This window comes from Nothobranchius furzeri, chromosome 4, assembly GCF_043380555.1.
Source record: "Nothobranchius furzeri strain GRZ-AD chromosome 4, NfurGRZ-RIMD1, whole genome shotgun sequence".
Classification (NCBI taxonomy): Eukaryota; Metazoa; Chordata; class Actinopteri; order Cyprinodontiformes; family Nothobranchiidae; genus Nothobranchius; species Nothobranchius furzeri.
In genome coordinates this window covers 84054619-84076573 of record NC_091744.1, presented here as the reverse complement: position 1 = coordinate 84076573, position 21955 = coordinate 84054619, and the positions used below count along the sequence as shown (strand labels likewise).

Here is a 21955-nt window from a genome sequence, read left to right as displayed (position 1 = left end):
CACTGTAAGGGGTTTTGTAGTTTGTCCCGGTGGCCGACGCCATCGCTTGTCCTGTTTTCAGTAAAAACACAAATGTTGTTGATTTCTAACAAGAACACGCTGGATGAATTTTCCTCTACAGAGGTGCTTGTCTGATGTTCGAGGACCCCTGGTGGACTTGGGAGTCAGTGAGTACGGTATTTTGTCTGCTATCGCCACGCTGAGCGACACCCAGAATGACCTGGATTTGAACCAGCAGCCGTCCTCCAGCTGCTCGGAGCCCTGCTACTCTGTGGATGAAGTCGGCCTGTTCAGGCAGATCGCTCTGGACCTGCGTGAGTTCAAACGGGGCAGGAGACAGGAGGCTGGGTGGATGCAGTTTGGGTTAGATGATGTTTCTTCTGACCACAGAGCGCTCCTTCCCAACCCACCGCTCTCTGATGGGAGACGATCCAGAAGCCATCGAGGGTCAGGCTAAACTCTTCAGAGTCCTCATTGCCTTTGCAAAATACAACCCACGAGTTGGCTACAGCCAAGGTAACGGACCAGGGTGGGAAAGTCGTATCTTATTTGTATAGATTTATTAATTAGCCACATTTTTGAAGGTAAAACTGTAGATTTTATTTCGTTGTTGGGAGAGTTTTGTATTTAGGGGTCTGCAGTGCACAATGTGTCCACTAGATGGAGGTAGATGATGGTTAATGTGAAGAGTTCTGCAGAATAAATGATGTAAATGTTTGAGATTTGTCTGAAGAGTCACATCCTGGTTTTCTCCTAAATCTGGATTTCGGCCGTGAGCTCAAATAAAAAATCCAGATCTTTGACAAAGACGGCTTTTGTTCGACTTTATTTTTAGGATTATGTCTGTTTTATTGTGCACATGGCTTTTTCATATGAGCGTTTCTGCGTGAATCAACTTTTATAATTAACAAACAAAATTAAACCAAACTCGCTTTACGAGATCTGTGTGTAATTTCCTGTTTTCCTTCCTCGAGTGACTCTAAAGGGAGTTTGATAAATGAAGAAAACTGATCTGTGTGAAACGTTTCTACGCCTACCCACCAGATAAATAACGATAGATCAGCTCGTGGCACATGAAGGCCGTTTCTGCTCCGTGTTTCTTTCAGAGCTAACGTGTTTGTGTTTCACAGGGATGTCCTACATAGCTGCAGTCCTGCTGATGCATTTGGGGGAGGAGGAGGCGTTCTGGGCTCTGACGGCCCTGCTGGATAAACCCAAATACCTGAATGAACTGTTTGAGCTCGACATCTCAAAGTAAGAACCAGTTCGGAGGATTTAGGAAGGTTTTTAATATTTATGTCATTAAAACAATGAAGTGTTGAACTCCTTAGTCAGGCTGAAAACCGATTCTAGAGTTGTTTGTATTATAATTGTTCTGCTTTATTCATTCATTCATTCATTCACTCGCTCACTTCACCACCATGTAACTGAACCGTCTTTATTCCGGCTCTACTCAGGGGGCACCTTCAGGTGAAGGTGTTTGAACAGTTTCTGAAACACAGGAAGCCACGGCTCTTCAAGCACATGGTGAGAAACACTTTCATGTTTAAAGGTGTGGTTCACTCTTTAATCAGGACACGTGCAGTGGTCTCTAGTAGGAATGAATACCTGGGAAGTCGTATTCTGGGGCATAAAAACTCAGATGTGCCTGAATCAGGAAGTCGGCTGCAGGTAGGGTTGGGTATCGAGCATTGATTGGAACCGGGACCAACGGAGTCGTTCAAAGTTTTTATTTCCATTCCTAGAATGCTGACCGGAAGAGGAATCCGCGGCCGAACGCCGTGAAAAATAAACGTGATCTGCAAATTATGATCAACGCTTTTCAGAGCTGATCACTGGCGCTCCTACTCTGCTGGCCGCAGAGAGCCGCGTGCAGGTTTAGTCATCCTGGACATGATCGTCCTGATGTTTTCATTAGAAACAGCCGGACGTTTCTGGATATTTTGGAGACTTTTAACTCATCCCAGAGGCTCCTTCCAGACTTTGGTTGTGGTCAGAAACAAACACACTGATTGCTGCAAGTCTTCTTTCTTTCTCGAAACATGTTTTTGTGTAAATGAAGGTGATGTTGTTGTTCTTAGAATTAAAATTCACGTTAAAGTTAAGATTATTTCTTCAAGTAGGACCTGTGGTTAGCTGGCTCAACGGGAATTGCAGTCGGAATCGTTCAAAGTCAAGCTAAGCCCAACCCTAGCTGCAGGGGAAGGTGGTGGAACACGTCAGGATTACTTCCTGATATTTGGACAGCTCTCCTCTGATTGGCTAACGGCAACATGACTCTACCACTGACTGTTTGCTCTGTAAACTCGCCCATCTTGATTCACGACGGGGAAGGCTGTTGTTGGTTTAGCGTCCAGGAAACCGCAGAGAGCGTCTCTGCTAGCAGAAGCTAACCATTAGCATTAGCAACTCCACCACACAGCAGAACTCCTCCAGGCTTGTTATTTGTGGAGATAAAACGTCAACATTGCAGAGCAAACGGTCAGTGATAGTCGTGTTGCTGTTAGCCAATCAGAGGAGAGATCCTGTCGCCTGAAGCTCAGCTGTGATCTGGCTCACTTCTAGTTCCTAGAAATGGTGCACCTGTGTTTTCTGACCAGTGGTTTCCAAACGTTTCAGCTTCAGGACCGTTAAACAGCAGTTTTCAAGACGTGGCCCAGATATCTGATATGAGAGGAACAAATGCGGTCACGAGGAAAACTGCATCAGCTCATGTTCACTTATCTACAGTTTTGACCATTTAGTAAGTGTTATAATCGGGGGAGGTCCCGATCAGGTTTTTTTGCCCTCCCAAGTCCTAGTCATTTGCTAAGCTAACGGAGGTAGCTACGTAGCTACAGCCAGAGTTAACTGTGCACAACACCGGAGCTTCTGAGTCAGAGATACGTCGGGCTGACCACTGGATAAAACCGGGTGGAACACAGAGGTCTCCTGAGAGCTCCACAAGCCGGCAGCCGCACAGCAGACAAGCGCCGCTGCGATCAGATGCGCTGAGCTGCAGCTGAGGGAAGGGGACCATACCGATAGTGGGAACCCAGCTCCACCAACATGTTATATTTCAACCCATTTTCTAAAATGCAGCATTATGTTAAATGCACTGGGTTTTACCCTATTACATTTACATTTCATGGTTAAACAGTACATGTTAAAATCTAAGCTCAGCTCGGCAGTGACCTAAAATACATAAATATAATTTTATTTACCGAAAATAATGAAGTGGAGACTCCTTGGACGCTCTATTAGTGCAATTAATGCCACAGCAAGTCATTTTTTCCAACAATTGCACAAAAAATATCCAAAAAGAACGCACAAATGCTACTACTAATGTTTTAAGTTGAGAGACTGAAAATGACCGAACAGTTTTCAGGCTGAGGCCTTTCCACGGAGCTAGCTCTGTGGTCACGTGGGTCTGATGCTCATTAATATACAGAATTTTAGGCTTTTAACACACTTAAACAGAAGAGTGAGAAAAAAATTCACCCCCCTCAGAGTTGTCATGAGTGTAAACTAGATCATTTAAACCTAAAACATGTTTTGGTACCAGGCTGTAAACATGTTTATTTCTGCTGTGAAATTGGTATTTTTAACATGGGAGTCAATGAGGATTTGCTCGCTTCTGACACCAGCCCCTAGTGGATCAAGGTGGAACTGCAATTTCTGTCACTTCCTGTTTTGCTTCATATCCAGACCCGAATGATGGGGACTTGATAAAAATAGAATTAAGAAAGTGAAGAAACGGATCCAGAATGTTCCTTACATTTTATTTATTTTAACATTTAACAACAGCCAACTGATGAATAACATGAATTCTTCACATTTGGACTTCAACTGTAAACTCTGAGTCCAGATAAATAATCTAATATAGGTCGACACTGGATCTTTTTTCAGGCTCCCTCTGGGTGTGTAAGTGGAGGGCTTCAGGGGAGGAGCTAGGTTCCCCTTAGTTCTCCTTTAACCCTGTATCCAAGTCCGGATCAGGAAGTGACGCTCTATCTCGATTGAGTCTGTAACCATGTAATCGGGACCGATTTCCAATCACGTGATCGGATCGGGACATCCCTGGTTATGATAGAAATATAGCATCTGTGTAGTTTGGTGTGACCCACAGTGGGGTCCCCCCAAACTTTGTCTTTATGCAAACCCGAGGGCACTTATTGGCTCGTTTCTTCTTCTACGGCTCCACTGCTAGATCAGTGGCTCATTACTGCCACACACTGGCGGCAAATTTAACAGATTGTAACCGATGTCAGATTGTGGTAAAAATAGACTTAATGCGGTAAAATGTGATTATTAAACAACTAATCGATGACTAAAAAGTTAACTATTTTAATAATCGATTATAATCGATTAAATCGATTAGTTGTTTCAGCTCTAATGCAAACCCCACCAGGTGGAGGTGCTGCATGAGCTTTTGGAAATGACCTGGGTCAGGCGGCGTGGAAATGCTGGAATTGTGCTTTAGTTTGTTCTGGGTTTGCTGTGATATTCTGTGATGAGTGCCATGCCTTTGTAGCGTGTCCGTCATCAGCTGGGCCTCTTCTGCCTTTCACGCTGTTGGCTCCGGGCTCGTCATTGTTGCAGCTCGTGGATGTGCGCAGAGGCGTCATTTTCTCCCCGCTGAGCTGCTTCTGACTGTGTTCAGTAGGCTGCTCGGTCCCCCGAGTGTAACGGGTGAGCTCGTGTTTTAGCCCGCCTCGCGTTTTCATCCGTCTGCTGGGATACGCGTCAGTTTGGATCCACATTCACAATGTTGGAGTGAAACGTTTTAGGTGCAAGATGATGTTTAGAAACACTTTTTCAGTTTGCAAAAACAAAGTTCTACGTGAAAGTGTCGTTTTTTACAGGGCGAACCTGGTTTACTTCCTCTAAAATGTGGCCATCTCCAATAAAAACAGAAGAAGCTGAAATCCAAAGAAAAACGGGGTTTTGAAAGTTCGCATCGACTCAGCAGCTCAGAGAAAAGCCGTTCACACGTTCACACACACACACGTTTCTCCATTCAGGAAGAAAAACTAAAGAGTGAAAAATCAGCATCGCCTGTGAACTAAGGCTGTTCAGCAGAGCTAACAAAGGCCTGAAATGGTTTTAATGCTGGACTTCCGAGACCAGGTGATGTGATTTTTGTAATGCATGTTCAGGCTGTAAAAATCTACAGGACAGACATATTTTAACATCTCGTTGTTTTTTTTCTAAATGGCTGTGAAACAAAGGCTGTTGCCGAGATATCAGAGTGAATGTCTAAGTTAGAGGCGTGCGTGCGTGTGTGTGTGTGTGTGTGTGTGTGTGTGTGCGTGTGTGCGTGCGTGCGCGCGTGTGTGTGTGTGTGTGTGTGCGTGCGTGCGTGTGTGTGTGTGTGCGTGCATGGATGCATCTGCTGGGACAAAGAGGTTGTTTAATATGTTTTTGTTCATGTGTCAAGAATTGCTGGTTGTGCCAAATCAAGTCTTCCTGTTTTCTCAACCTCCCTGCAGGACTCGGCGGGAGTCTTATCGCTCCATTTTGTTATGCCATGGTTTCTCTCCCTCTTCACTTCCCTGCCCTGCTGGGACTCTGTCCTCGCTGCCTGGGATCTCGTTATGCTGCAAGGTCGGTATACACACAGAAATGCACCAGGAAGCAGATGAAACACACACACACACAGCAGTGCAAGTGATCTGTAGTCTGTGATGCATGCATAATGTAAATAAATGAAGTTACTTGATGATTTAAAAATGTCCAGTTGCAAAAGAAAATGTTCAAGTTTATTTATATAGCGCCAAATCACGACAAGAGTCGTCTCAAGGCACTTCACATAATAAACATTCCAATTCAGGTCAGTTCATTAAGCCAATCAGAAAAATGTTTCCTATATAAGGAACCCAGCAAACTGCATCAAGTCACTGACTAGTGTCAGTGACTATACAGCAATCCTCATACTAAGCAAGCATATAGCGACAGTGGAGAGGAAAACTCCCTTTTAACAGGAAGAAACCTCCAGAGAATCCTGGCTCAGTATAAGCAGCCATCCTCCACGACTCACTGGGGATGGAGAAGACAGAAAACACACACACACACACACACACACACACACACACACACACACACACACACACACACACACCCCCCCCAAAGCAATGTGTCCATGGTTACACTGTGATTTCTTGGTAAATATTCTATTTGGCGAGAGATAAACTTTATTGTATTTATCCTAGTGAATCTATAATTAAACAGGTAAACTAGTAGTAGCACATCCAACGTCAAGGAAGGAAAGCAAAAAGTTATTATGTTCCAAGTGGTGACTTTATAACTGCCTTTTAATTTTCTGCAGCTTCACATCTCTGCTTTCGTTCTGCAGACGGCTCGGGTGTGAGCGAGTAGAGCTGCTTTTATAGAGCGAGTGGTTTTAAACGGTGAATGCTTTTTGAAGTGGCCTTTAAGCACTCTGACTCTGACGGGAGCTTTTTGTCTCTGAAGACCCAGAAGTTCTGAAATCTGGAGCAAGTGTCTAAAAACAGGAGCAGTCTGGTCAGAATGTGGAAGATTGTCGAGTCTGAAACTGGTTTTTTTGGATTTACTTTAATGTCGGCCGTCATGTTTCACATATCGGTTAAGACTTTGTTCTTCTTTTATGGTCCTGTTCCATTCTTTAGTCTATTAGGTTGAATAATTGTGTGATTTATTCTATAGAACATTATTGGGGGGAACACATTTTAATTGTTTAAATGTTTCATGTGTTGAAACTTTAATTTTCCGTCCTCAGGTCTTCCGGCCGTGTTCCGTACGGCTCTGACCATCGTTGAGCTTCTGGAGCCTCGACTGCTGGAGCTGAGTGATGAGGGATCCATGTTACCGTTGCTGTTGAGAGTCCCTGTGAACGTGTGAGTAAACAAGTCATTTTGAGCCCGTTTCCACCGATGGAACTTCTGGGTCATGCGCATGCCTCCGTTTCACCGGGCCGCCTAAACGGGAACCCTTTGAGACATTTCAGGGACGAACGGAGGGTCTGAACTAGGGTATGCACTCGGAAAAGGCCTGGGTGGGACTTGTGATCCGCTCAGGTCGATTGGTTGTCACCAAGTGGGAAATTTTATCTGCAGACGTCCCCAAAGAGTTTCCGTTAAAGCAGCACGTGAGCGGAGACGACCAGCGTCGAACCTGCTTTAAAATCATCGTCCTAAAAAAACCTCCAACGGTGTCGTTTAGCCCGTGTGGTGTCCCGCAGAGCTCCTTAACCGGTTCCTTCTGATCCCTGAATGCTGTTTTTACATCTCGCAGCCTGAGTGGGTTAAATCACGACGTACTTGGAGAGAACGAAACTTTTAATGCCGTTAATGTCCGTGGACGCTTTTTGGCACCAGTCATTCGGTTTCATCTCACGTTGAACGTAAACGTCACACACTACCAGACATGTGCTGAGCCGTTGTCGTGGCAACTAATCACAGAGCGGGTGTCTTTGTGACGGACTGGTGCAAAGAAATCCGTGTGATCCAGCTGATAAATAGCTTAAAGCTCTGCGATTCTTTTACCTTTGACAAGGATCTGCTGGACCAACGTTTGCGTGAACGGAGCTGTGTCGCAGGAGGTGATGACGCAGAGGAAACGTGGTGCTCGTAAAATTAACAGCTGTTTAAAGTTTACATTTATTTAGGATTTACTCGAATGCTTTTACTGCATGATGTCATTGGCACTGAATAACCGATGCTTCCTGTGTTTGAAAATACAACCTATTGATCCACTTAGAGGCTGTTCTGCTGTTTGCTCAAGGGCGGCTCTGACAAACCCGTTCTGTTCTCGCTCAGGTGTTTAGTGGGCAGCCTGCCATCTCGTCACATTGAGAAGTCCTTGTTGGCTGTTTGGCATTGTTACGAAAGGTTGGTCTGAAGTCGACGCTAAGTGGTGCGACTGTTTCTCAGGGTGGGATCCCCTTACGCTGGGAAGATTGTGCTGAGAGAGTCAGGAGGGAGGGGGGGCGGCGGCGTGAATGGAGGGATGGAAGAGTCGGTGGAGAAAGATGCCTAAAGAAAGGAGGAGTGGTGAATGTGTGTCACACAGGCTGTTCTCACTCATGACGGGTTGACAACTTCATTTATCTGGTGCTGTCAGCTCAGTGCTGCACTGTAAAATCTGATCAGTTAACTTTAACCGTCTGGGGTCCAGGGTGTAATTTGCCGTTTTTGACTAATTTAGAGTTTTGCTTTGTATTTCCAAAATAAAAACTATAACCACTGCCTTATGTGGCATCAATCTTTTCAGCACAACCTGGACTTTATGAATTTATACTTATTTTTTATATTTGGACATAAAGGGGTTGCATATTAGACCTTAAATCACTCAAAAACATAAAATCCAAATTGGAAAAATGTTCTTTATTTTACTGTGAAACCAACATTTATGACAAATGTTTTTTATAATTTAGAATGGTAATCTAGACTGTACATTTATAAAAAAAAAATATGAAAAAATATAGCAAATAACAACTGAAGAAAAAAATTATTAGCCCTCTGGGGTCCAGGGTGTAAATCACCGTTTTGACTCATTTTGGTTTTTCTTTTGTATTTTCTAATAAAAACACTAAATATTGCCTTATGGGCTATCATTCTTTTCAGGACAACCTGGACTATCTGAATTTATACTTATTTTAATAATTTGGCAATAATGTACATGCATTTTGGAGTGGGGAGTGGCTCTGTCTCACGCCGCGGGGATCGAGATCTGACAGCTGCGCGGCGCCACCCACTCCTCTTGTTGGATCTCCGAGGAGCTGCATCTCTGCCGTCATCCTCTACCTCATCATGACCCAACTCTTCTATGAGGAAGGATGGATCTGCCACATCGTCATCAACATCCTCACCATTTGCCTCAGACTCCGGCTGCGAGTCTCCGTCCACTTCCTCTGCTTTCAGTTCAAAAAACAGCCGTAATATCTGAACCGCCTGGTGGACATTTATCCTTCTCATCATCCTTTACATAAGCCTAATAAAAGCCTACTAAACTGCAGAGACAACATATCTGTCCGGATCGCCCCAAAATATGAAGTTTACCGTCAATATCTAATTGTTACTCGTTCGCGTCACTCCTTTCCCCGCGAAGCGGCTCCTTTTTGCGCACATCTCGTTACTCGTGCAGCCTTCCTCTCTCTCTCAGCTACATAATGATGCTTTTTATCAACTGAATATGTGAGACGTCCACCAACAGCAAAAGGATCTCATGTTTTTGTGGTTTTTTATGTTCACAAGCACATTCCCTCTCACGGATTACTAAACTGCTGTTTTGACAAGTTATCAGAATGTCTAAAATTGGGTCGTTTTTAGTTTAGTATAACTCCGCTTTTACGTTGCCTATTAACAAAATTTAAAAACTGGGGTGTAGTTTATAATCTCCTGTTTAAAGCTGAATTGAAACCGAAGATCAGGGAGGCGGAGTCTTGCTGCTACAGCGTCCCAAATCAGACCTGTTCAAAAGACGCGGATACGCGTCCACGGACCCCAGAGGGTTAAAAGATACCGGCAAACCTATTGCTCTTAAAGGTTGGGATATGGAGCACGAACACCAAAACAACTGTGTGGAGGTTGTAGAGAGACTTGTCACTTAGAAAATGTTTCCTGATTATGAAACTTTGGCTGAAAAGCGCTTGTTCCTGTCTCCAATGTGGCGACACATCCAGGAGCCGTCTGAGGAGAAGCCCAGAATCTGACATCCTCTTCAGCTCAGGAAGCGCCGATATGATTACACACAAGCGTGACGCGTCAACCCGGTCTCACAGTAAGACCGGGTTGGACCTGTTCAGGTTTATGCAGACAATCTTTACATAGAATTGACTTAACATATATAAAATTAATTCAGTAAAATATAAAGCATTTTATTTAAGGCCTGGCCGGGCCGGACCGGGCTGACCCGAGGGCCTAGGGCTTCCGTGCAGGGCTCTTACAACTCGCTCACAGCGACCGACGACATAACGCTCTGGCGCATGTGCAACTGTCTAGGCAAGTTCTCGTTATGGAGGACGGGTACCGAAACGAGGCACCGTTTTAAATGACGTGAATCGGTGCTCAGTCGGTACTGTGGAATTCGGTCGGTACCTTAAAAAGTACCGAATTCGGTACCCATCGCTATGGCCAAGTAAAACATATGAGAATATTAAAACAGGATCACTTGCGGAGCATTTCGAGCATTCTGTGAGATTCAGCATTCTGTTAGTTTGAGCAGAACTCTGGACTGGCCACCGGAGGAAGCCATCACCACCGCATCTCTTTACAAGCTTTCGACAAGCTAAAAGCTGCCTGCAGCTGACACAGCAAAACGATTCCTTCAGCTGTTCAGAAACGGACGCAAACTAGTTTCAACCTGTGTGCCCGGCGACATCTCTGGACTGGAGCGTCGGTGCTGCGGTTAATCCACTGAACCTCGGCGCCCAGAGGTCAGCCGACCTCCGGATCCGCGAAGAGGGTCTCCAAAGAAAGGGTGAGGTAGACACACATGATTGCGTCTGAAGCCGTTTTGATAAGAACCAACTTCATAGTTCAAAGCAACCCAAATTCTTTTCACACCCAGAACTCAGTTCTTCTAGATACAAGGTTCTGGTAAACAGACACCATTCAGTCACCATACATCACATCCCATCCACTGAGATTCATCCATCACAATAGTCTTAGTTAACTTGTCATGTTTTTAATTGTTTAGAAAATAAATTCTTACTTTTTGTAAACCTGACTTTCTGTCTGAATTGAGACGAAGTGTGTTTGATCCCTGAAAAAGCAAAGAATCCGAGAATCTTCTGATTAAGCATCCAAAGACCAAGCAGGGTGATATTCTGTGTTTATATAGAATATCACAGCTTATTGGTCATAAGTTAAGGTAATATATTAAGCTTAAAAACAACAATATTTAACCCTACATGAGTAAGACCGTACCACTTGTCATTAGGGTCAAAATTCCATGGGAGTGCAATTTCCAACCGAGTACTTCGTCAGATTGTTCAACCTCCAGCTAAATGACATCAGAATCCCTTTCATCACTGGCAATGAGTGAAGAGGTTAATGTGTAAAACAATGTTTAAGAATGGCGAAAGTTTTATAACCGCTTGTTACAAATCAGTAAATGCGTTTTGTCCTCACAGGCTCATGTAGGAGGAAACATGGTGTCTAATATGGCGTTGCCCAGAGACTTGGACCCAATTTTTAAGGTTATATGTTAACAACTTGGCATCATTTTAAGGGATACTTTGCCACATTTTCATATTTTAAAATCATTTTCTTGAGCCTGTATTAATTGCCTTTAAATAACCCTTTACAGGGTTAATGAAAGCCACCCAGCCCCTGTTGGCCAGAATATTCCACTTGGATGGAGATGACATACCTGGTGCTGCAGCTTGCTTCCAACACGTTTCCTGCGTGCTTTAGATCAAGAGCACAGCTGCTTTGTTTAATTTAGTGATGAGTCGCTCCTGTAGACACTAATGAAGACTGGGGAGATGTTTCAGCTGTTGGACTAAGGTGTTAAAAAGAACGCACAGCGCGGAGATAGGTTTTGCTTTTGGTTCTACAGACACTAGAGGGTGTTAAAATCAAGCCAAAACTGCCTCGTCTCCCTGTAAGTAACTTTTAACAAAATTTCGATGGATATTTCTAGAGGTTAAAGGTACAATGGTAAATGGCCTGTATTTGATATAGCGCCTTCTAGAGTCCTGGAACCCCCCAAGGCGCTTTACAACACAACCATTCACCCATTCACTCACACATTCACACACTGGTGGGGATGAGCTACGATGTAGCCACAGCTGCCCTGGGTGCACTGACAGAGGCGAGGCTGCCGAGCACTGGCGCCACCGGTCCCTCCGACCACCACCACCACCAGCAGGCAAGGTGGGTTAAGTGTCTTGCCCAAGGACACGACGACAGCGACAGACTGAGCGGGGCGAGCACTTAACTCCTGTGCTACCGTCGCCCACAAACTACACATCGTTTCTTTAAATGCATTTTATTTTAGAAGCATCATTGGCTCCCACACGTAATTATACCCCCTCCTGTGAATTTCTTACTGTAAGCCTGGGTTGGAGTAGAAACGGCACACAAACCCAGTATCACAGTCGGACTTAGGCTTCCTGTTTCTCATCTAAACCTCTACTGCTACTTTATTAACCAGACATTTTCCTTCATTTCCATTGAAAACGTGAGAAATGATCCAGGTTTTTCCGTTTTTACCTCCCACCTATTTGATAAATTATCACTTTATCTCTCTTTCTCTCTCTCTCTCGCTCTCGCTCTCGCTCTCTCTCTCTCTCTCTCTCGCTCTCTCGCTCTCTCTCGCTCTCTCGCTCTCTCGCTCTCTCTCTCTCTCTCTCTCTCTCTCTCTCTCTCCCCCTCTCTCCCTCTCTCCCTCTCTCCCTCTCTCCCTCCCTCCCTCCCTCCCTCCCTTGCTTCTTTTTCATGTCTCCCTTTGGCCTGTCCCTCCCCCCCGGGATTTCATTTTCTTTTTTCTGCGCCCCCTTTCTCCCTCTGACTCCGCTCTTTCATTCGTTTAGCCCTGATTGTTGTAGTGACACCCTCATTCAGGCGACGGGGTTGGCACATCATTTGTTTCTCAGAGACGAGGCTGCCTCCAGCCAAGTCTCTGCTCCTCTTCCTCTCAGTTAAGCACTCTTCCATCCTTCCATCCACTTTCAGCTGCTTATCCGGAGTCAGGTCGCGGGGGCAGCAGCCAAAGCTGAGAGGCCCAGAATTCCCCCTCCACAGTTACGTGGGCCAGCTCCTCCGAAGGAATTCCAAGGAGCTCCTTGGCCAAAAGGAGTCCCTCCACAGTGTCCTGGGTCTTCCTTTAGGTCTCCTCCTGGTTGGGCATGCCTGGAAAACCTCATCAGGGAGGCGTCCAGGAGGTATCCTGTCCAGATGCCCAAGGCACTTAAACTGGCTCTTCTCGATGTGGAGGAGCAGCAGGTCTACTCCGAGCCCCTCCTGGATGACAGAGCTTCTCACCCTATGTCTAAGGTAGAGCCCAGCCACCCTGCAGAGAAAACTTCAGCCGCTTGGATCCGCGATCTCGTTCTTTCAGTCACTACCCAAAGCTCGTGGCCATAGGTCCAACTCTCACAGGAAACGAGCTCAACTTACTGCCGGCAATGTAGACCAATCTCTGACACCGGTCATATTGGGACCTAACAGCCCATATCAGAGGGCCTGAAACCCCATGAGAGACGGACGCTAGAACTACTTGTGAATTACTTAACCTTCCCCTCACCCCAATCCTAACCTTAAGGTCAGTTTATGGACCTTAAAGTTAGGATTGGGGTGAGGGGAAGGTTAAATAGTCGAATAATGTCCGTGGGACCGCGCGTCTAACTGTGACGCCAGCGGTGCCACGTGACGCCAGCGTGTCCCTGATCGTCGTCTCCTGACGCGCTGGGGCGTCCCGAATCGTCATATTGAGGCTTGGCCATATTTTGACGCCTTGGGTGTGAGAATGTGTTGGCACCAGAGATTAGAGAGCCTAACTCCGCTTCCTCACTGGAAGACGTGCTGCTGGGATTGAGGAGGTCTTCAAAGTATTCTGCCCACCGATCCACAGCATCTCGAGTCAAGTTCGGCAGCACACCTCACCACTGTAAACTGTGTTGGTAGCGCACTGCTTTCCCCTCCTGAAGTGCCGGATGGTGGACCAGAATCGCCTCGAAGTCGTACGGAAGTTTTGCTCCATGATCTCACCGAACTCTGTGAGACCCGGGGTTTTCTGCGACCACCCGAGCCGCATTTCGCTTTGACTGCTGGTAGCTATCAGCAGCCTCTGGAGTCCAACTGACCAAAAAGACCTGACGAGACTCTTTCTTCAGCTTGACAGCATCCCTAACCGCCGGCATCCACCAGCGGGTTCGGGGGTTGCCACCACGACAGGCACGGACGATCCTGCACCAGAAAACTGGTTAAGGATGTCAAAGTTTAATCGTCATCTACTTTAAATGTATTTAACGTAAAATAAAGTAAAATACAATTGACAGAAGGGCTGAACAAACACCTTAGTCATAGATAAACAGAGATGGTGAAAAGTAAGCTCATCCTTTTCATTCTAAATAATAAACTGCGGTTTCTCAGATGCTCAAAAGCTGCAGCATGTCAAAGTTTCAGTGTTAAAAGATTCCATGAACAATCCACATTTTGGAGCTTTTTACCAGGTGATGTTGTTTTTGCCTCACGAAAAATAACTCATCTGTTTTTGGTTGCATTCATGCATTTTCTTGCTTCAGATGAGTAACGTTTTGTAAGTGCTCACAATAATAAGCTGTTAACAAAATATGAAATGTGTTCCTTAAAAATATGAATCATTAATATTGTTGAACCTTTAATAGCCGATTGGCCCTGGAAAGGTACTCTTATCAATAATTTGACACAGAAGCAAAAATATAGTTTATAAAAATCTATTTATTACTATATTTCTACGACTAATGATTATACAGATTAACTGGAGGTAAATGATTATTTAAGGTAATATTGACAATAACCAAACTAATGAAACATGGTCTTGGATGTTATCAAGAGTCTAAGTGTCTGGGGAAAGATGTGAAGTCTGGGATGACGAGAATAATGTGGCTGAATTCAGTGATGTTTGATTAGTTATCAGATTAATCATAACCCATCCAACACCAGTGTGCAGAGTATTTGGGATCAGAGTTCCTGGGAGGGAGACGCAGCTGACAAGGCGGAGTCGTCTCTAAGGCTGACGAGTGATTAGACTTGTGGGGTCTTCAAAGGTCGTAGGTCCCTTGAAATGTGGCCCGATCTCAAAAGAGATGTTCGTTTAGTATTTCTAGCATTTTAGCTGGAACTACTGGAACAGTGTCTGTCTTTTAAGGTCCATGTTGGACCAATCAGAGGCCAGTAAAGATGTCGACAGCGTTATCAAAGACCTCTGCTCCACATCAGTTCTTAGAGACTCATAAGAGACTATTTCACTTATAATGTGGTCTAAGTAGGATCTAACAGTCATTGTTAATATACTAATATTAATCTGTGGCATGACTGATGATAAAATCGTTAACTCATCAAGTGGATTCATTTGGTCTGTTTGATTCATTTCAACAGCCAAGTCTTAAGTTCACTTTAGATAAAACACTCATTGTTCTACGATTGTAATTTATCTGTAATGTAAGAGAAATAGAATTAAGACAATATGATTCTTAAGGCTAAGAGTTCGGTCTTCTGAAGGAGACGTCGTGTGACTTGCAGCAGAGATGATGAATTATGGCGGTTCTCCCAGATGGCGAGGCTGCAAGAGCATTTGTTTTGCAGCTTCTCTGGCAAAATGGAGATGGCTGGGCAGTGTAATGACCTTTGGCATCACATGGCTTTCTTAATGGTACAGCTGCAAATTTAGAGTTTTATTTTGAAAGGCCTGCAAAAGCCTTGATGGAAGCTAAGTGCGTCATAAGGCTCTGCTCCTCCCCCTGAAGCTAATCTCGGATCTGAAACGCACCTCCCCTGGAAGTAAGTCACCAACGCCCACTTTCTCCTAGTCGTGAGCAGAGCGGTTGATTTCATGCTGCAGTTGAGAATGTGACCTTCATGTCACAGATTTAAACCTCCAGCGGCACCAGAGTGGATATTCTAGTTAATTACTTCTGCACTGGGGACAAAACACAAGTCCTGTCCACTAAGACGCACATAACGGCCGGCGCAGGACATGTGTGTTGGGCGACTAACTTTTTGTAACAGACATGGTAGTCCCGTGTGTAGCGTCATGAATGTCCTGTTTTTGACCTAAAGGTCATGCTCTGCTGCGTCTACTCGAGCGGAGACATAAAGTCTCTGACAGGCTAATCTACATGAGATAGTGGCCAAGGTCTTTCATGCACTCTGCTCATCTGAACTGCTTCACCTCTGTTACAGCTCAAGACGAAGACGAACTATTCTGATAGATAATCAACAACTTTGTTAATTACCAATAATAATGTGAGACCAATGTTCATTCTGTGAAATGACAATGTTATTACTTGATATTATAATCCTGTGATCAGTAGTATTTTACAAGTAATTGTGATCTTGGACATTTGCACTAGACACTGATGACACGTAATGCTAAAGTCACACGACACATTTCCTTTTGTCTGATCCAATCAGAACCTTCGTTTCTGGCTGGGCGTGGTTATCTGTGGTGTTTGTATAAACCCTCTTTTGCATGTCAAATTCTGATTCGCCAGTAAACCAAAATATGACAATTATAAAAACTATCCCACACCACCTTTTCTTTAGTGTTCTAGAGAAGTCTCGGACCGGCCATCCAGACTTCCTCCTCAGCCAAAAAGAACCTCGACAAGCTGGATAAAATCTGTTGCACGTTACACCTGACCACAACGGTTCCTTAAGAATAAAAGCTGAACCTCACGACCCCTTCAGGGTCTCGGAGACGCCAGTGATAACCTGTCGTGACCTGGAAGCATTCCAAGACTAGTTTGGTCGGCACCGCTGCTTTTCTACCGGCTTTGGTACCAAGGAGGGTCCAAGAGGACCTCGACATTCTGGATCTAACGGAGGATTCCCCTGGGGTACGTAGACCGACAGATGGCGTTTCATGTGTGTTATAAATCTCCTACTAAAGCTTAGAGCGAAACGTTTTCTCCCACTCAGAACTAAATGCTCCTCCGGATCCGCTGGTTCTGAATAACATTCCCCCCCCCCCACACACACACACCATCATTCATCTCACATCTCACTCCACCTTAGTCCATCAGTACACAGAGTGTTAAAGTTAGTCTTGTTTAAGTTGTGTAGAAATAAATTTCTTAACTATTATAAACCTGACTCTCTCTTTCCTTGGAGTTAATACGAAGTGTCGCTTAATCCCTGCAATAAAAAGTTCCGATCTTCTGGTTTAAATATTCAAAAATCCATCAGATTGACATTTCATAATTCTATGGAATCTCACATTTTATGTTCATAAGTAAGATGTAAACGACCCATTCTTTACATGTGGTTAAAGTAACTTTTTCAGCTTCGCTGGGCGACAGGGCGAGGGGCGGGGAAGTGTCTGTGAGATCCACACGCCGAGGAAGGCAGGGACGGGCGGAGTAGGTGGTGGAGAGGATGGGATGGCGTTCTGTGAGCGCGATGAGAGCTAGGGATGGATGGAGAGGGGGGAAGGCCGAGCCTCGGCTGGAACTGGATCGGGTTGGTAGACGAAGAGTTGGTCGGAGATTAGCAGAGACGTGAATACACGGTCCAGCCACAGGGATTCAGTGGGTCTGAGAGATCACAACATCCTTACCGTTTCTCTTTGCAACCTTTTCTCTCCGTGGAAGAAGGACGACGCAGAAGAATTTGTCTAAGGTTTATATTTTCCATATTTAAAGAAGTTAAAACCATCAATAAATCCTCACCAGTGTCAATGCCTCTGTTCCCATCCTTTTCCCTCCGTAGAGCCCAATACACGGTTCTGGTTCCGGCACTGTGGCACACCGAGGTCCATGACTGGGAGCTCAAGTGTATGAAGAGCTTGGTGATGGATGAGAGCCACCATGATCCTCAAAGGGGTACAGCGTGCCCACACACACACACACACACACACACACACACACACACACACACTTGAAGTGGGTTTATGTAATCAAGCAGAAATTCAGAAGCATCGTAGGACTCTAGGAGTTTATCAAACGAGTTTTTATTTTCTGCTAAATTAGCTGAAGCTTTTGTTTAAAGAGCAAATTCATTGAGAAACTGTGTAAAACTTACTTTATAATTGCGACGGCTCACTCTGGGGTTCTCATGCGTGCTGGAAAACATTTTCTTAAACCCCGTCAGCTGCATCCGCTGCTGAATGGAAATAAACCGGAGAACAATCGGGTCAGAAAAGGCCAGTTTCTTCTACGTCACAGAGACAACTAGTATTCATGGCTCCGCCCACCTCGGCTTGGGACCGCCCACAAGAAGGAGAGGGCATCGCTGCTAGTAGACGCTAACCATTAGCATTAGCAACACCATAACATGGTGGAAACATGTTCAGGCTGATTAGTGGAGATAAAAAATCAGAATGAAGGCAGCAGAAGAGTCACGATGCTGTTAGCCAATCAGACGCGAGACGTTTGTCATGAATGCCAATGAGTAAGACGCCATTAAACAAGAGCATCAGAGTGTGTGTGTGTGTGTGTGTGTGTGTGTGTGTGTGTGTGTTATAACTCAGGAGATCAAAGGAGCTTGTGTCTTTTGAAGCTTGTTCAGGTATCACCCCACACAAGATCTTGGAAACCCCTCACCCCTGGAGTCTGATCCTCTCTAAAGACCGGGTGGAATGCGAGTGTCATGATTGTGCTTGTGAGTGGGCGGACGAGCACTCGTGGGTGCATCCTGACAGACGCTAATGGATGTGTCACATTTTGGTGGCTGCAGGGCTGAACGGGGCAGGATTCTGTGTGTGAGTCCCAAAGCTGGTTTGGATTTAATAAATAGTTCAGGTTTCTTTTAATGGTGATGGTCTGAATAACGGGATCTGTGTGAGACGGGCGTAAAAAAAGTTCACGAGGAAAGCTGTTAAAAAAGCTGAGAGTCTGAGAATGTTCCTTTGGGGTTATTTAAAGAGGAGCTAATTCATCACCCCAAGAGTGTGTGTGTGTGTGTGTGTGTGTGTGTGTGTGTGTGTGTGTGTGTGTGTGCGCGTGTGCGTGTGCATGGGTGAGTGACAGAGTGAATCAGGATGAGTCATCCCTATTTGCTGGCCTGACAGACTGTCTAGTCCCCGAGTCAGCCAGGGAAATTGAGCTGATTCATTTGCTGCTTCGCTGATGCACTTCTATCGTTTTCCTCTCTTTGCACTTTCACTCGCTCACTATTAATTCATGAAACCGGCCTTCTTAAAACTGATGACGTCACTTCTGGGAACCCACAGCTGCGTGTATGGAGTCACAGAAACAGCCTGAACTTTCTAAAACTCCTTTTTGTCTTTAATGTATTTGATGCAGTTGTTTTCCGTCTGCTAGGTGAGGGGGGAGGGGCACGTGGGACATGTGATATGACCATTTCTTCGCTTCTCAAGGCAAAAATGCCACTTCGCTGTCAGGACCTGTTTCAAAGACCGCACATTACATCACAAAGTTCCTCCTGTTACACCTGTTATTAACTCCAGATATTAGACCCGTCCCTGCTGGCTGAGCTTGGGGACATTCTAAAATCACAAGTCAGGAACTAGGCTCGACTCATTGCCTCGTTTTTCAGTAAACCTGCTCTAATATGAATGAATGCCTGTGGGGAAAGAAAGCTCTGGCGCTCCAGCTTCAGTGGATCTGAGGCAAAGTCACGATGATTAATATTCCCGATATTCAAACGTCGCATTTCTCGTAACAGAAATGCAAATATTTACTCAGAATACGTAAAACATATTTTCCTGGGCAAAAAAAAAATACAACATTGGTGTTTCATCTCCACAAACTACACAAGCCTGAATATGTTTGTCATGTTTTGGAGTTGCTAGTTAGCTTCCACTAGTCGAGACGTACTCTGCTCTATCCTTCCTGTGGGCCAGTGGCGTGCCCAGATCTTTTAAAATGGGGTGGCACTTCTTTATGCTTGGGTGGCACCAATGGTTATGATTTTTTTTTCTACCCCAAGCATTTTGTAGACAAGTCTATTTAATGGGAATTCAGTGGGGTGGCCAATCAGATTCCAAGGGTGGCATGTGCTACCCCAGGCCACCCCCTGGACACGCCCCTGCTGTGGGCAGTCCCAAGCCTTGGTGGGCGGGGCGGGCAGCAGTAGCTCTGGAGGTAGAACGTGTTGTCTAATAATAGGAAGGTTGCAGGTTCATTCCCAGCTCTGGACCGAGATTTCTGATGTTGTGTCCTTGGGCAAGACACAGCCCACCTTGCCTGCTGGTGGTGGTCGGAGGGACCGGTGACACCAGCGTTCACCAGCCTCGCCTCTGTCAGTGCGCCCCAGGGCAGCTGTGGCTACATCGTAGCTCGTCACCATCAGTGTGTGAATGGGTGAATGACACACTGTAGTGTAAAGCACTTTGGAGTCCTCTGACTCTGAAAGGCGCTGTTCTGATTGGATCGTTTTCCAGTCTCTTCCCTTCCTGTGGCGAACACAAGCTGTGGGGGTTGAAGAAGGTTTGGCGTGCTGAGTGACGGATCGCAACAGTTTCTGAGTGAGTGAGCCCTTTAAAATTAAATTCATAGCTTATTCCTACTTGTTGTGTCGTTATGCTGATTTATTGAGAAAGTTTCACCTTCCGTTGAGATTTAATTGAGAACTTGAAGAATTTGAGGCCCTTTTTGTGGGTTCTTGTTGGGTTGAATCAGTGAAGCGTAATTCAGGAACAAACTCGTACATCAGTCTGTCTAGGTGCCTACTCGTGATTGGTCTTTTTCCAAGTGAAATGTCATTTGTAGAGGTGCTGAAAATAATCTATTCAAGTCTGAATCAGGATTCTTATTTATAAAGATTCAGAATCGATTCCAAGAACTCAAATATTTGGCACGTTACAGGTTTGAGATGCACTTTTTTGATCTTTGTTAGGAGAGTCAGTACTCCGTTTACTTTTGTGGTCCCATAAATTGAGATGATTTATGTTTGAATCTGCTGATAAGAGGGCACTTGAATGTAATTTTTTCCATACTCAGACATTTGAGATATTCTCATATTTATTTTCTAAGTTGATAAATGAGTACTCAGGATTACTCATGTAACTAGTTTCTACACATACTTAAAGTATTTGACTGTATTACTTTCAAAGCTACTGTTAGGTAACTACAGATTAGTTATATTTTACAAGGTAAGCAAAAATAAATGTTGCCTTTTGGTCAAAAGATTGTTTCTGTTTACAGTTTTAGAATCACTTTATTTTACATTGTAAATTTGCATTTTTGGAGCATGACCAAATAAAAATGTCCCATAGCTTTAACTAACCTGTAAAACAAAGTAGTTCATCCTGGAGCTGACACTCTTTGTTAGTACTGATTGTGAATCGATTTAAATCGAGAATCGATTCTGAATCGAATCGGCACCCCAAGAATCGGAATCGAATCAAATCGTGAGTTGCTCCAAGATTCACATCCCTAGTCGTTTGTGCTTGTTTGTAATAAAGTGGGATGGATTGAGTGGTCAGACGTCTGTCTCCAGACGGTTGTTTCTTCTTGTTGCTAACGGTTACAGTAAAAATCAAGACCAAGCCACAAGAACATCCTAAAGGTCAAACCAATACCTGTTCATTTGTTCAGCGATGTCTTAGTAAGAGGAGATATTCTGGTGCCGGACCAACAGTGAGCCCAGTCAGCGTTTTAGGATGGAGCTAATGTGATTTCAGAATGTGCTTAGTCAGGCTGAGAAGAAGCGAGAACACAGAGGTGTGTTGTTCCGTCCTCTAGAGACTTCTTACCTTTTGAATTCCTCGCTTCTCTACCCTTTCCTGTCCTGCCCGCTGATGTTTCGGGTTTTTAATTTTTTATTTCCTTGAATAGTAGCAGATGCTCGAGTCCTGCTCTCCTCAGTCTGCTCCCGGGATACCTGCAGTGTTTTCTTCCTGCCTGCCCGCTGCTTCAGCCTTGAGCGGTGACTCAGCCTAAATTTTATTCAGTGCCCCCAAACATCCTTCAGCAGCCGTGTCTGCATAATTAAGACACATTTAGCCGTGTTGGGTTCAGCATTACGTAAGCTCTGTTACAATAGCATAAGAACTGCAGATGGGTTTTGTCTTAATTAAACATAAAACCCTAATTGATGAGTAAGGATTTGGTGCTTGATGTCTTCGGGTTCCTGGTTTGGCAAACACAGCGAATCCGCGGGTCCTTAAGGTCTTAAATTAGCTTTTCCAAATTTAAAGCCTTAAAAATCCTTAAAATGACAAATTATTCTTAAATACAGTTTCCAAAGGTCTTAAATGACCAAAGACCCAATATACAAGATTTTTTTATGTCTAAACATTTTTGTGAATTTCTAGTTGGTGTTCAGCATTTTTTGTGTACGATGTTGGCGTAAGCGGAACCGTACACAAGCAGTTGGTTGTG

At 44.7% G+C, this 21955-nt stretch overlaps 1 protein-coding gene across 1 annotated transcript in view; it reads left to right on the top strand.

The window, feature by feature from the left end:
• si:ch211-266k8.4 (TBC1 domain family member 8B) overlaps positions 1 to 21955 on the top strand; it is a 72951-nt gene that overhangs the window by 5590 nt on the left and 45406 nt on the right. Inside the window, exons 4-10 of the mRNA XM_054733386.2 lie at positions 122 to 314; positions 391 to 516; positions 1131 to 1254; positions 1458 to 1527; positions 5472 to 5586; positions 6740 to 6857; positions 17379 to 17491. Coding sequence (XP_054589361.2) covers positions 122 to 314; positions 391 to 516; positions 1131 to 1254; positions 1458 to 1527; positions 5472 to 5586; positions 6740 to 6857; positions 17379 to 17491 — 859 coding nt within the window. The remainder of the gene's footprint in view (positions 1 to 121; positions 315 to 390; positions 517 to 1130; positions 1255 to 1457; positions 1528 to 5471; positions 5587 to 6739; positions 6858 to 17378; positions 17492 to 21955) is intronic.